Source organism: Sinohyriopsis cumingii, unplaced genomic scaffold, assembly GCF_028554795.1.
Source record: "Sinohyriopsis cumingii isolate HCF-2022 unplaced genomic scaffold, ASM2855479v2 utg001392l, whole genome shotgun sequence".
Classification (NCBI taxonomy): Eukaryota; Metazoa; Mollusca; class Bivalvia; order Unionida; family Unionidae; genus Sinohyriopsis; species Sinohyriopsis cumingii.
The window spans coordinates 1,025,560-1,040,910 of record NW_028315992.1 but is presented as its reverse complement, the minus strand read 5'-3'; the positions used below and the strand labels follow the sequence as shown (position 1 = coordinate 1,040,910).

The 15,351-nt window shown below is 36.8% G+C and overlaps 1 protein-coding gene across 1 annotated transcript; it reads left to right on the top strand.

The window, feature by feature from the left end:
* Positions 1 to 108: 108 nt before the first annotated feature.
* Positions 109 to 10,784, top strand: LOC149772581 (uncharacterized). Its single transcript, XM_089947625.1, has 2 exons — positions 109 to 306; positions 8,605 to 10,784. The coding sequence occupies exons 1-2, from the start codon at positions 173 to 175 to the stop codon at positions 8,921 to 8,923; spliced, it is 453 nt and encodes a 150-aa protein (XP_089803751.1). The 5' UTR covers positions 109 to 172; the 3' UTR covers positions 8,924 to 10,784.
* The last annotated feature ends 4,567 nt before the right edge of the window (positions 10,785 to 15,351 follow it).

The window sequence follows — 15,351 nt, the reverse complement described above, 5'->3', positions numbered from 1 at the left end:
TCGTCACCTTGGTGAAAGATATTAAATTACATTGTTTACGAGGTGTGACGCATTTGTAAAATGTACGCGCTAGGGGGATTGTACCACTCTTTGCTTGTCTCTGAAATAGCTAGCAAATGTTTGTTGTTTTGTCCTTAAATACTAAAGTGCAAATATTAACTAAAATTCAAATATGTGTGAAAACGTGGTGGCAATTAACCATGCTGAAGTAATCATCCGGATTCATCAGCTTAGTAAGCTACATGATTCAAGGTATGATACTCACATAAGGAAACACAGACATGAGTGTGCACAACAAGAAACAAAGTACGTATATATTTCTTACAACGTAAAGTAGATTTAATTAATTTACATGTCCTTGCTCTTAAAGGTCACCGGCCATACTCCAACATTTTCCTGTTTATATCAGATTTGCATTACATGATTAAAAATAGTCATACTCGCACAAAAAGAACAAAAACAAATTATCAAGTGTAAAGAAGAAATAATAATTTAATTACTCGAAATAGAAACATGCAAGGCTGTTACTTCCCCTTAATTACGATTTCCCACCTATAGAGGATTCCAACCGGAAATTACGTACATTTATCCCTACAGGACGAAGTACATGCTTCTTGTTGTCGGAAAATAAAACACCAGGAACTATGGATACGGAATATTTAGATGAAACTAATGAAAATTAATTTACTGTTCAGCCTCATATCGGTATGCGTGCACGACATTTTATATTGTGTCGCTTTCAAAACTGTTACATTGTTTCAATTTATTTTGAAAATTCCCGTTAATACAGGTAAAAAGAATCAATGCTGGCTTTCCTGTGTCGGCAGACTTTATTAAAAAAAGATGAAAGAAATAGGCACACTTAAAGAATCCAAAGGATCCAAACTTGACTTCCTTTTGTCGGCCGACTTCAGAAGAAAAAAATCGGCACACTAAAATAATACCAAAAGGCAAGTTTCCTGGATTGATTTGCATTGTAATAAAATAGCATATGTATTTGATATCCTGTCGGTATGCTTGAACAATGAGCTTATTGCTCCCTGCCAGTTGTGTTTATGACCCGGGCATCTATTTGTTTGCCATATGTAATCATAATTGATGTTTGCAGGACAAATAGTATGTACACAATAATAACTTGCTTTAATAATACTTTTGTAACCTATGCTAGCAAAAAGATTATCATTTGCACGCACATTGAATGTTTTTTTTAAAATAATGATTTTTTTTATCATTTGCGAAATACCGACTTATAGTTAACCTGGATACAATACAATCTGGGTCAGTTTGCAATAAGTAACTTATCATGCATAAATGACAGGTGCCTTCAAGCAATCGGGCGATACTTTCATCTCATTTGCGATTTTGTTATTTGACATAAGCGATACCCACTACACTAAGGATGCATACGCAAGCCGGCATCCTCTACATATACGGAGTTCGTTGATATATATTTAAAAAAAAATACTTTTCGCATGTTGTAAAAAGAAGGAATATATGATAATAATGCAAGGTTAATTTCTATCATTTTCTTTTCAAACAAGTGTATGTTTATCAATTTATTTTGTACCGTGAGTGTGTGTGTGTGGGTGGGTGGGTGGGGTTTGCACAAATTAAACACAAAATTATTTCCTTTCTAATTTGTACGGAATAATGCAGCAATTATGATTGACGATATTGATATGTAATGACAAGCTTGATTTTAATATGTTTTAAATGGGGGTAATAAATAAAACATTCAGTGTTTACCCTTTTTTAATTAAACAAGATCATGTTCTCATGTTCTATCTATCGTTACATGTAAAAGACTGAATCTGATCAACAGTGGTATATAAATCCAATTGCATCTGTTTATTTGTCTACGTAAGGTATATATATTTCTCACTATTGGAAATCGTTGGATAACAGTTGTTTTAAACTATATATATATATATATATATATATATATATATATATATATATATATATACATATACCTCGTTTTCAGTGTAAAAGGATACACAATCTTCCAACAAAATACTAAGTAAGTAGATACAACTCTTGATTTATTTCAAGGAATTAATGTAAACAGAAGCCAAAAAATAATCGTTGTTTCAAAGCTGGCCGGCGTAGAACAGGAAGAAGAATCCCAGTTATTTCTCTTATCTCGGCACAACCATTTTAAAAAAAAGGAAGAAACAAAAGAAAAAATAATTCAACCGTTAATTTAGATAACCTATTTAAAATCCATATTAATTCGTCAAACTTTGTGTCAACTATCCAATAAATACATTTGCGCATTGTATTATTCAATGCCCAATCAGTAGGACCACCGGAAAAGCACACAGAAATAGAAATACTTAATTTTATCAACGACCAGAATGTTGACATCTTTTTCCTGACAGAAACATGGCTAAAAACATCAGGCGAAGAGCCCAAGTGTGCGGATCTAACACCCACTGGTTACTCCATCAAGTCGTTCCCCCCGTTAATTTTCGCGGAGGTGGAATTGCTGTCATCACAAAGAACTCCATGATGAAACGTCTTAACTACACCACACCATTCAATTTCGACCACACATCGTTTGAACTAATCCAAACCACACACACAATGGAGCAAAGGTCAGCCCATTTTTTCTGCCTATACCACTCTCCTCCTAGTAGAAAAAACAAGCTGGCTGACTCTCTCTTTTTGGAGCAGTTTCCGAATCTCCTGGAATATGGAAATTCGATAGGTGGCGACCTGATTATTCTTGGAGATTTCAACTTTCACGTTGACTGTCCCGGAAACTCAAATACATCAAAAACTCATAGATTCCGTTAATGTTTTCAACCGCAAACAGCCATTTAACCAACCCACCCATAAACATGGTCACATTTTAGACTTGATTCTTCATAGACCTGATGATAACATTCTTCGGTCCTCCCTGGTATACCATGACCCTGCATCAGATCACCTCTGCATTATTTGCCATCTTGATGTATCAGTCCCTAACCTTCCACCTTTATATACTACTAAGAGAAACCTCCATATGATAAATAGAACCAAACTAATGCACGACATCCAAGCTAACCTAACAACTTGCTTACTTCCTACCGCAGAACAACTCGATAACTGTCTGCGTTCATTGCTTGACAAACGTGCTCCAGTTACTAAGTGTAGAGTATCGATTCAAAAGTGTTCTCCATGGTATAGCAGTGTTAGGGACCAGATTCGCACTGCTAAAAGAGACCGCCGTAAAGCTGAAAGGCTCTGATTTTGCACCAGACTCAGTATTCATAAGCAAATCTATGAAGTCGCTAAGATGAATGTCACAAATATAGTCCATGCAGCGAAATTAGCCCACTACGCTATTAAGATTATGGAAAGTTCCAGCTTCAAAGAGCTTTTCGAGATTACTAACAAGCTAATGTCAAGGAACAAATGTACACCACTTCCAACTACATTCGCTCCAGTCGACCTTCCGGACATGTTTGCAAATTTTGTCTGTGACAAAGTACAAACCATTATAGATAAGCTTGACACCACAATTTCAATTCACCCGTCGTCACCATACAGCTGAGATACAGAATGTGAGAGGCAACCATTAGCAGCATTTGAACCTGTCTCTATGGCTTTCGTACGTACAATCCTGTTGAAGCGTGCACCAAAGTCATGTGAACTTGATCCAGTTCCAACATCACTGCTGATTGTGTGCTTAGTTCCAGTATTGCCTTGACTAACTGATGTTATTAATCCGGGGAATTCCCATCATATTTCAAAACTGCCATTGTAAAGCCTCTGCTGAAGAAACCAACACTAGACCATAACGATTTTAAGAACTACCGCCCAGTTTCTAATCTCCCATTGATTTCAAAACTCTTAGAAAAGGTTATTCTATCCCAGCTGCTTTTTCATCTGAATTCAAACAGTCATTTTAGCAATGTACAATCTGCATATCGCCCTTGCCACAGAACTGAAACTACTCTTCTAAATGACATTTTCTCTGCGTTGGATAGCGGAAAGATTACAGTCCTCACCCTCCTTGATTTGTCTGCAGCATTTGACACAATATACCATGATATATTACGTCACCGTCTCCAGCATGTATTTGGCATTCATGATACAGCCTTACTGTGGTTCAAGTCCTACTTGGTCAACATGACACAAATTGTATCTGCAAATGGAATACACTCCAGCCCAGTTGATCTATGTTGTGGTGTTCCACAGGGGTCTGTTCTTAGACCTGTTCTCTTCATTCCGTACACTCAGTCCCTCTCAAGTGTCATAGATCATCATCCAGTGTCTCGCTAATTGTACGCTGATGATACCCAAATATACAAATCTAGCCACCCAACAGAAGTTGATGCTACCATCCAAGGTGTAGAGAGGTTCATTTCTGATCTGAAATCATGGATGACATGTTACAAGCTGCAGATGAATGACGATAAAACTGAGGTCATTCTGATCACAGCACAAAGACTTTCTCATTCGCATTTTTTTTTACCTCAAACAATAAATATCAGCAACGCCAACATTAAATTCACATAATCAGTTCCAAACCTAGATGTTTCTCTCTCACATTGCACCAACATGTCGTGAACATATGCAAGGCTGCATATCTTGAGCTGAAATGCATCAGCTCAATTCGCAAATACCTTTCAGTCGATGTCACTAAAACACTTGTGTGTTCATTAGTACATTCAAGACCGGACTATTGTAACTCAGTTATATCTGGTTCATCTCAATATCTACTCCAGAAAGTTCAAAATGTTGAAAACACATCTACTCGGATCATACTTAGAGTACCACGATCAGAGCACACCTCCCCGCTGCTCTGTACACTACACTGGCTATCCATTCGATCCAGAATCAAACACAAAATTTGTTCTCTGTGCTACGTTTGACTGTCGGACTCTAGTCCAACACACCTATGCGACCTCACCCATGTGTAAACACCTGCAAGATACGTATGCTCCTCTTCTGACAATCGTATACTCATCATTCCAAGTATGGAAACAAAGTCATATGGACAGCGTTCTTTTGCATACCAGGGCCCAGCAACGTGGAATGAATTGCCCACTGAACTTAGACAAAAAGACACAGTGATCCCATTCAAGAGGGCTCTATAAACTCACTTATTTCGACTGCAAGAACAAACTTGAAGACCTATGCATGTTTCCTACCTGAAATATTCTCAGCAATTTTTTTATTTTTTAATATTTTTCTAATTTTATGGTGTTTTTGTAATAATATTATTATATGTTTTTTATCTTATAGGTATTGTCTAATGTTGTAAAGCGCTTAGAGCTTCTAAATTTTAGGCGCTATACAAAGTCCTCATTTTTAGTATTATTATAATTAATTAGTTTAGTAAAGCCAAACGAATTTATATTTATATCTGTTACATTAATAGTAATATGAGTCATTTGTAACCTGAGAGGATTATAAATAAATTTGTCAAAAGATATTTGACATAAACACTGGACAATACAAAAACGGTATAATATAGTATGCAGCCATTGTTTATTTTATATCTTGTGAGGGTCATATCTATAGGAACTGAACCCCTACAATAATCATCTTTTTCTGTTAATATAGTTTTCAGACACACTCGTAACCAGAGTAAATCAGCAACTCTCTGGTACATATTTGGTGTTTTAAATCCATTTAATTGCTATGGCCATTGTTAATCAAGTGTAGAGTTTCGTTTTTACTAAGGGGATATTATCATTGATATATATATATATATATATATATATATATATATATATATATATATATATATATATATATATATATATATATATGGAGTCGATTAACCACAATCTTCAAATCTTTTCAAGCAATGATATTAAGCATCGTTGTTACATATCAATAATGTCACAAAACTGGCCATTCTTGCAGTTCATTCTCGTTATTGAAAATTGCGATATAATCGGAAATTTCAATTTTCACATAAGGTAGGTATACAAAGCGGTCTCTGATTTAAATGTGAGAATTTTCGCTTCGAGTGTGTTTTGATATTAATAACTGTTTTTGCTGCATCGAAATCTTTGCGGAAACGTTGATATCGTGGGAATTGAACAGCTTGGCTGGGTAGTAATTATACGGAATTCAAACAGCGCAGGTCGGTAGCGCTTACCCCTTGAAGCAAATTGTTTATTCTTTTCTAACTATAATTACATGTGAAAGACTGTATCTGATCAACACAGAGTATATTTCCATATTGTTGCTGTTTCTGTGCGTGACATATATATTCATCACTATTATAAATGGATGGGTAATTGTTTGATTAAACTGGACCAAATAATTAAATGTGATATGAAAGTGAGAGTATATGCTAGGAGAAAAATTCTCACTATTATTACCTGATGTCGCCGAGGCGAAATCTTTGCGGAACATACATACATACATACATACGTACGTACGTACGTACGTGCGTGCGTGCGTGCGTGCGTGCATGCATACATACATACATACATAGATGCGTTCTGCCAAAAATACAATAGTTTACGATATGCAGCAACGTAGCCTATTCTAAACCCATTTGGGTGTTTATCAAAGATAATTAATACTTACCAAACCGTTTCACAGTTCGTATCCTCAGTTTTCTTCTCAGAGCCAGTATTTCTACCAAGACGCGCTTCGTATCCTCAGTTTTCTTCACATGACGCTCGTTTCATCTCCATGAGGCAGGTGGAAGACGTAAAGTATAATCCGTTGACGAATTCACAGCACCAAGCCAATTTTATTCAAAACCAGATTGTTTTAGTCAGATCCATCGCAGTGACTCGAACATATTCCGAGAAAATCGATCATGGCAATGCACTGGAAAATCAGACAGGCCCTCATGTAACGGCTTATTACCTTAAAATGATTATATTCATTGAAGAGATTCCACTCCATTCTAATTAAATTAGACGTGATGACATGTTTCAGAACAAAATAGTCGTTTTCATTGTTTGAAAATGTGAAACAATTATTGAAAACTAGGAAGTGACTCGAACGAATGAAAATTGATGATTGGCTTTTTGTTTCTTTTAATTTAGGTTACTAATGTGGTGGGATATAACTACAACAAACATTTGAAGACTCATTAATTACGCAAGTATTTACTGATAGTGAAAGCTACATAATTATCATAGGTTATATATCAACATACATTCAAATTTCTGACATTGAAATCATCCAAATATAGCTTCTTATATTAGCTTTTTACCTGTCTAGGGTAAACTATATGTTTCCAAATAATTGTCATTTTTACCGTACTGGTAAAAATTATTATTATTATTATTATTTGAGTAATTTGAGTTTATTCTTTGAATACCCTAAATTTCGCTACCTAAAACGGTGGTTGAGGAAGAAGTTCACAAATTATGATTACACTCTTTTGAGGAAATATTGTTTGCAGTTTTGAACCTTAATGCACTCCTCGGTTATCTGGCAAATATTGCCAGTCACCCATACTATCTTTGCCTTTTAACAACGTGACAGTACTTTATAAGCCAGATTTATCAGACTGAATCCGCATGAGAATCAGATGTGGCTAACCGGCCAATCTATGTCTGCCGCAGCTATTACACTATCAAAGGTATATTAATAAAATTCTGAAAATTTAAGTATGTAAAACATTTTACATGCGATTTCTTACTATGTACAAACACCGACACATACTCTGTGCTTGAACTTTTCTATGTAGTTTTCAGCAGCAGAACAACATTAATGCAATGGATAAATTGTTGCGGAACAATAATAGAGTAATAAACGAAACTCAGTTGCTAAGGATCTTGTACTAGGCAGAAAATAGTGCCTTCCCATACGGTTTTACTCGGTCAATGTAACAGCTGTTCTACAGATTCAGCATTTTTGTTGTTGATATTACTGATGGCAATAAATTCACTGTAACTTCAACTGAGTAGAAATCTTTAACAATCACACGCCTGTAACAGTTTAATATCCAAGTCATAAGTCACAGATCATCCACAAATATTGGCGTCCGTACGAACTTGACACGATCAAAAAGGTTCATCCACCGCGAAATAAAGTCATTCTGCAACTTTTTATATATTATATGTATGACGCTTTCTTATGAAACAATCATACAATTGGAGAAAACACGTTTGGATTTAAAAAGGTAATATAAGCGTACAATATGCTCAAGAAACGAGGTGGGGGGGGGGGGGCAAATCGACTCGATGGGGTAAAACGCGCCCAAGCCTTTCTGACGCTCCTGCGCTAGAAAATGGCCTGTCTTTTATACAGCAAGATTTCCTAGGTTACATAGTCCTCGTGAGTGGCGACCATTGTTGGATACAGCCGCACGCATGGTGTTTATGCAAGAATATTACTTATTTGGCATATTCCTGTAAAAGTTTTAAATCCATTTCTTTGCAGTATCTTTGACTGAAACTACCTAAATAAAACAGGGTACTTATGTTTTTAAACAACTTGGTATAGAGATGCATTGTGTATAATGTTCCATCATTTGGAGCATTTGTTAATTCCAGCTATTGCGAAATTGTCAATGCGGTACGATAAGGGCAAAACACCCCTACAGAACGCGCGTTGCCCGATAACTGTTTAAATGTTGTACACGTTTTAACTAACCGTTCAGATGCCTAAAATTATTCTATACTTTGTTTGCAGATGGTGCGAACTTACTGATCGAGGAAGTTATGAGACCCTAGCTCTAAAAGCGGCTCTTGAAGCAATTCATTCTGGAACTACACTGAAAGCTTCTGTAAGGTGCTATGGAATTCCAGCTAAAACTCTACGTAGACATAGAGATTTGAAAGTTTCTCAACCTGGAGTAACAAAACTGGGATGTAAGACTACTGTTTTCAAACCTGATTATGAGTTACGTCTAGCTGAGCACATCCATTTCATGGAAAAGGTATTTTTTAGACTTACCACAATTGACGTACGGCGTTTGGCATTCGACTTAAGCAATTCATCTGAATATTAAAAACTATCCATTTCAAGGCACTGCAGCAGGTATTGATTGGCTGAAAGACTTTATGAAAAGGCATCCAAATCTAGTCATCATAGGTCCAGAGGCAACCAGTGTCAGCAGAGACGTGGGCTTTAACCGGCCACCGGTAGTCAATTTTTACCACGTATAAAAAGAGTCTCTTGACGCAACACTTACTGATGTTCTCCGAATATGGAACACGGATGAAACGGGCATTAGTACTGTCCACAAGGCATTAAACATCATTGCATCAAAAGGTATTAGATCAGTTGGTAAAATAACAAGCGGTACACGTGGTCAAAAACTATAACTGTAATATATGCCATGAATGCGGCCGGTACCTTAGCACAGCCTACATTTATCTACCCATGTAAACGAATGGTTCCATCACCGATGAATGGCGCATCAGCCGGATCACTAGGCTTGTGTAGCCCAAGTGGCTGGACAGGCAGTCATATTTTCTTGCAATGGCTGGAACATTTCACTTCTTGTGTGAAATACTCATTCTTTTTCTTGATGGGCACCATAGCCATAAAATGTTGGTAGCTGTTCTCTATGCACGCAAGAAAGGGATTGTGCTATCAACCTTTCCTCCCCATTGCATACATCGGCTCCAGCCTCTTGATATCACTAAAAAGTGCTTTCAATTTGGAGTCTGGTAACTGGATGACAAACAAACTAGGAAGTCGAATAAGTGCATTGGAAGTTGTTGCAATGTTTTCTGCAGCATATAACTGACCTGCCAGTTTTCAGAAAGCTGTCACTGGTTTTCGAGCCCGCTGATTTTGGGCTTTTAATCCAAATAAGTTCAGATATGATGATTTCGCTCATTCTGTGGTAACTGATGAACCTCAGCAAGTATCAGATAGGCCTAATGCGTGTCAACAAGCACTACCTTTTTCAAATAAGACAGCTGATCACCTGTCGGTTGCTGGCTGCATAGTTATACCGGAGTGGTCGGGTGATGCAGCAACATTTGTTCAAGAGGACAAGACAGCTGACAAAATAATAATTTGGTATTCCTATAGCCATTGCAGGTGTGATAGGTGATACGGAAACATCGAATGAGGGGAATATGTCAGTTGATGATCAACCGCTTAGTAACGTTATGATCATTTCTGACAATGCAGAAACATTGACTGAACCAAGCAAATTGGTTTAATTTCTGCGAACTGACTGTTCGACCATCACTGTGAATGGGCCGGGACAGACCAAACAATTTATACTAAGATCCCTGATAATCAACAGACACAACATTTAGCCATCACCGTCGAGGAGACAGGCCATCGGAAAATGTTTGACGAAGCTATTCTTGCTGGAAGAACGGAAAGTGTTACCTTGGGGTTATCTCATAACGAATGCAAAAGTGAAGACGATTCAGCATTTATGAAGATCTTGCTTAACCTTTCGCCAAAGACTAGAATATCCAGTCAGCGCAGAAGAAAGCGAATGACAGAATCAGCCATGAACTTAAAATCATCAACGTGTATAAAGATGCTTATTGACAAACATAGAAAGACGATAACAAATACAAAAGGCAAATGTGATAGGACTGTACAGGCAAGTGGGAGCAAACGGAATGAAACCAAAGTTTCAAAACAGAAAGAAATGTAGTTTTACAGACTTTTACAGATGTCGAATTCACTGTGGGGCCAAATGCCCCGGAGGGTGCGTGTTGCCCCACCATAGGGTCAAGATACCCCTTTATAAAGTTTTACCTTATTTCATTTTTCTCGTAAATAGTTTCTTCATTGTAAACAAACATTATTCCATTATGTTAGACCTAAATCATACTGTAAATAAATTGTCCAAATGCGAACACAATCATGTAAATCATGTCATATATTACCAATAGTTGTTAATTGGCGCGCTTTGTCCCCCCCCCCCCCAACTCAACGTAAACTTTAGAACTTGACAAGCAAAGTGTGATATAATGGTCGGTATGGTCATAGCCAAAGCTAATTGACGGACAGAATATGTATTCGATTAGGGCAATTGTAAGTCAGATTAGTTAAATCCATGTGTCACATCAAATTTTAGAATATATCAATGAATGTGTGCATTATCGACCATAGGTAGTAACTATTCGAGAAAACGTGTATAATCTAACTGCTCAAAGTCCAAGAGCTAAATATGAAACACCAATGTTTTAAAACAAAAACTTCTCTGACCACATACAGAGACTTCAGATGCTGTAGTAAATATAAACCCTCAACCCTCTTATATGTGCACAATTAGTTTAACCCAGAGTCTGCTATAACGCGTTCATTTCGTCGACGATTAAAAAAAAGCCATTAAATGTACGTGTTGTCATCACAAATTACGTCGTAAAGTTTGCAGTACCAAACAAGTCTGGGTATGTAATCTTTGCAGGATACGTGGCAGGAAATATCCATTTTAAAATGTGTTCTGTCCTGAAACATTAAGATGATTTAGTCATTTATTGTAATGCCGATAGTTACATTACCTTGATCGCCCTGGACGATACCAGAAATACATCAGAGACAAAGGTGGTTCATTTTTGATCGATGAACATATGTAAGATACTAATTCTAGTTTGGTTGGTGGTAGATTTATAAATTATGGTTACCAAGTCAACACGGAATATTGTGTACCAAATGTAATTTAAAAGGACTTAAACCTTTCGTTATAGTCAGAGCTCGACTTCTAGATCTTAACATAAAACTAACTATCAGGATACGATCAAAGCATTCGCTCTTCGAAAACACTTCGAGAACACTGGATACTCAAAGCATCGCGCGTCTGCAAAATCACTAACTTGTCATTTTGTCCTTAAACACAAGTATATCAGATCATCAATCAGTACGACCGAATAATTATAGCCCGGTTCCTGATGAGTACCGACCTCAAGTATAAGCACAACCGAAGTCAAACAGATCATTTTGAGTACAGACATTCACAGAGAATATTGAGTTCTAGACAGCAACCGTGTGATATAACCATTGCGGGCTCAAATTTAAAGCAATGTAATTTGTTTTGGTTTTAGCCAACCCATTGATGTACCGCCAGGTGATTATGAACTTAATAAACATGAAGTGACCGTAGCATATAAATGGCTTATTCACTCCAACAGCTTTGTTCAGACGAGGATTTATCCACTAAGAGGAAGTCAAGAACGGTGTTTTAGATGTGCCGTGGAAAATCGTGTGTACCATAACGATTCACCTTTCGTAGAACATGCCAGATCGTCTACGTGCTGTCACTACATTTATTTGATGGCTCCATCAGTTACATTATGGTACCGTGTCGGTATGGATCCTCAAGTATAAAATGTTACAATGAAAAAGAAACATCATTATAGTACAAACATTTACCGATAATTATAAATTTGACACACCAATCGTGTGATGGGCCAATAGCTAACTCTGTGTTGAATGAACTTGAATACGAAAGTTGCTACATTCAGAGTTATAATAGATGCATCACGACCTTGCCGCTCTGCTATCGAAAGCGATGCTGTACATGTGTATATCAATTGCATCAAGCTACTCGGGACATGAGTGATGACAAGATTCATACAAGTCTAAAGGCGCATGATAAATACAACACCATAAACAGCAACAATAACAACTATCAGATCGTCTTTGTCAACTTGAAACCGGAATACAACATTGATACATATAGCTTGGATGATGTCGGGAAAGATCAGTGAATCACTACATCTTTATGCGACAGTAGCTTCAACTACCACAATGATTAGGTGGTCGATGTTTTGTAAATTATGAATATTTTGGTCATGATCAAGGAAAGATCAAGTGTCTATTGAGGTGGTGTAATTGTATGCTAGCTTTTGTGCCCTCTGATCGCGATAATGGCAACGTAACGTTGTATTGCATGAAAATCCTATTTACTCAAAAGAAATTAATCACAAATATGTATGGCAGAGCAAACTTCGTAAATTTACGTTTTGCTCTTCAGGTCATAACGCACATTATTCCTCACTATGTATTATCTCGTAAATAATTACGTACACTAGAATTGTCCAGTACACACACACACACACACACACACACACACACACACATATATATATATATATATATATATATATATATATATATATATATATATATATATATATATATATATATATATATATATATATATATATATTACCTATCTGCATTACGTCAGCATATACTTATTGTTTTTTAAGGTCTCAAAACATTTCTAGCCTTTCAAGGAATCAAAAAGTATTGTTTACACATAAATCATAAATGAATATGTTATCTTGAATAAATACCAATAATACAAACAGTGGATAAATATAGTAGGTAGATATTTCCCATCGTTATGCAACTCTAACGTGGCGCCGCAATATGCTCGCAATAATACAAAGAAGAGATATTAAGGCCATGGAACAATTCAAGAATCGTAGAAAACATTGTAAATTGTGAAGAAACGAAATGTCAATACTACTACGTAGGCGAATAGCACATGGGAAAAATATAATACATTTTGAAGAAGTGACCGTTAAATGAAAGTTGGTATTATTGGCTTGCTGACTCAGCATTCCTTTCAGTCAAGCGTTGACGGATTATAATTAAATCTAGCCCCATGACCATTGATATGAGTTAGCGTTACGTAATTACCAATACGTTCAAAAGTCATCGCATGGATTTTTGGAACACCTCCATTACTTTAATATTTTCTACTTAATGATTTATATTAATTAAATGAATGGTATATTTTATAGCGGCATTCTTATACCGGTCTAACATTTTGAGATGAGCAGATGAACCTGTACCTATGGATTTCGTACGTACCATAGTGATGAAGAGTGCACCAAAGTCATGTGAAATTGATCTAATTCCAACATCACTGCTGCTTGAGTGCTTAGATCCAGTATTGCCTTCACTAACTGATGTTATTATTATCTCTCTTTCATCTGGGGAATTCCCATCGTTTTTCAAAACTGCCATTGTGAAGCCTCTGCTGAAGAAACCAACACTAGACCATAACGATTTAAAGAACTACCGCCCAGTTTACAATCTCCCATTCATTTCAAAAATCTTAGAAAAGGTTGTCTATCCCAGCTTGTATCTCATCTAAATTCAAACAGTCTATTTAGCAATGTACAATCTGCATATCGCCCTTGCCACAATACTGAAACTACTCTTTTAAAAGTAGTTAATGACATTCTCTCTGCATTGGATAGCGGAAAGATTACAGTCCTCACCCTCCTTGATTTGTCTGCAACATTTGACACAATAGACCATGATATATTACTTCACCGTCTCCAGCATGTATTTGGCATTCATGATACAGCCTTACTGTGGTTCAAGTCCTACTTGCTCAACATGACACAAATTGTATCTGCAAATGGAATACACTCCAGCCCAGTTGATATATGTTGTGGTGTTCCACAGGGGTCTGTTCTTGGACCTGTTCTCTTCATTCTGTACACTCAGTCGCTCTCAAGTGTCATAGATCATCATCCAGTGTCTCATCATTGTACGCTGATGACACGCAAATATACAAAACTGCCACCCAACTGAAGTTGGTGCTACCATACAAGGTGTAGAGAGGTGCATTTCTGATGTGAAATCATGGATGACTTGTAACAAGCTGCAGATGAATGATGATAAAACGGAGGTCATTCTGATCACAACACAAAGACTTTCTCATTCACATCCTTTACCTCAAACAATAAATATCAGCAACGCCAACATTAAATTCAGATAATCAGTACGAAACCTAGGTGTTACTCTGGACAGTACTCTCACATTGCACCAACATGTCATGAACATATGCAAGGCTGCATATCTTCAGCTGAGACACATCATCTCAATTCGCAAATATATTTCAGTTGATGCCACTAAAACACTTGTGTGTTCATTAGTACTTTCAAAACTGGACTATTGTAACTCAATTCTGTCTGGTTCATCTCAATATCTACTCCAGAAACTTCAAAACGTTCAAAACACAGCTGCTCGGACCATACTTAGAGTACCACGAACAGAGCACACCTCCCCGCTGCTCTGTACCCTACACTGGCTATCCATTCGATCCAGAATCAAACACAAAATTTGTTCTCTGTGCTACATTTCACTGTCGGACTCCAGTCCAACATACCTATCTGACCTCACTCATGTTTACACACTAGCAAGATACTTACGCTCCTCTTCGGACAATCGTATAACCATCATTCCAAGTATGGAAACAAAGTCATATGGACAACGTTCTTTTGCATAACAGGGCACAGCAACGTGGAATGAATTGCCCACTGAACTTAGACACAAAGACACAATGATCACATTCAAGAGGGCTCTCAAAACTCACTTATTTCGACTGCAAGAACAAACTTAAAAACCTAATAATGTTTCCTACTTGAAATATTCTCAGCATTTTTTTTATTTAATGTTTTTCTAATTTATGTTGTTTGTTTTTGTAATAATATT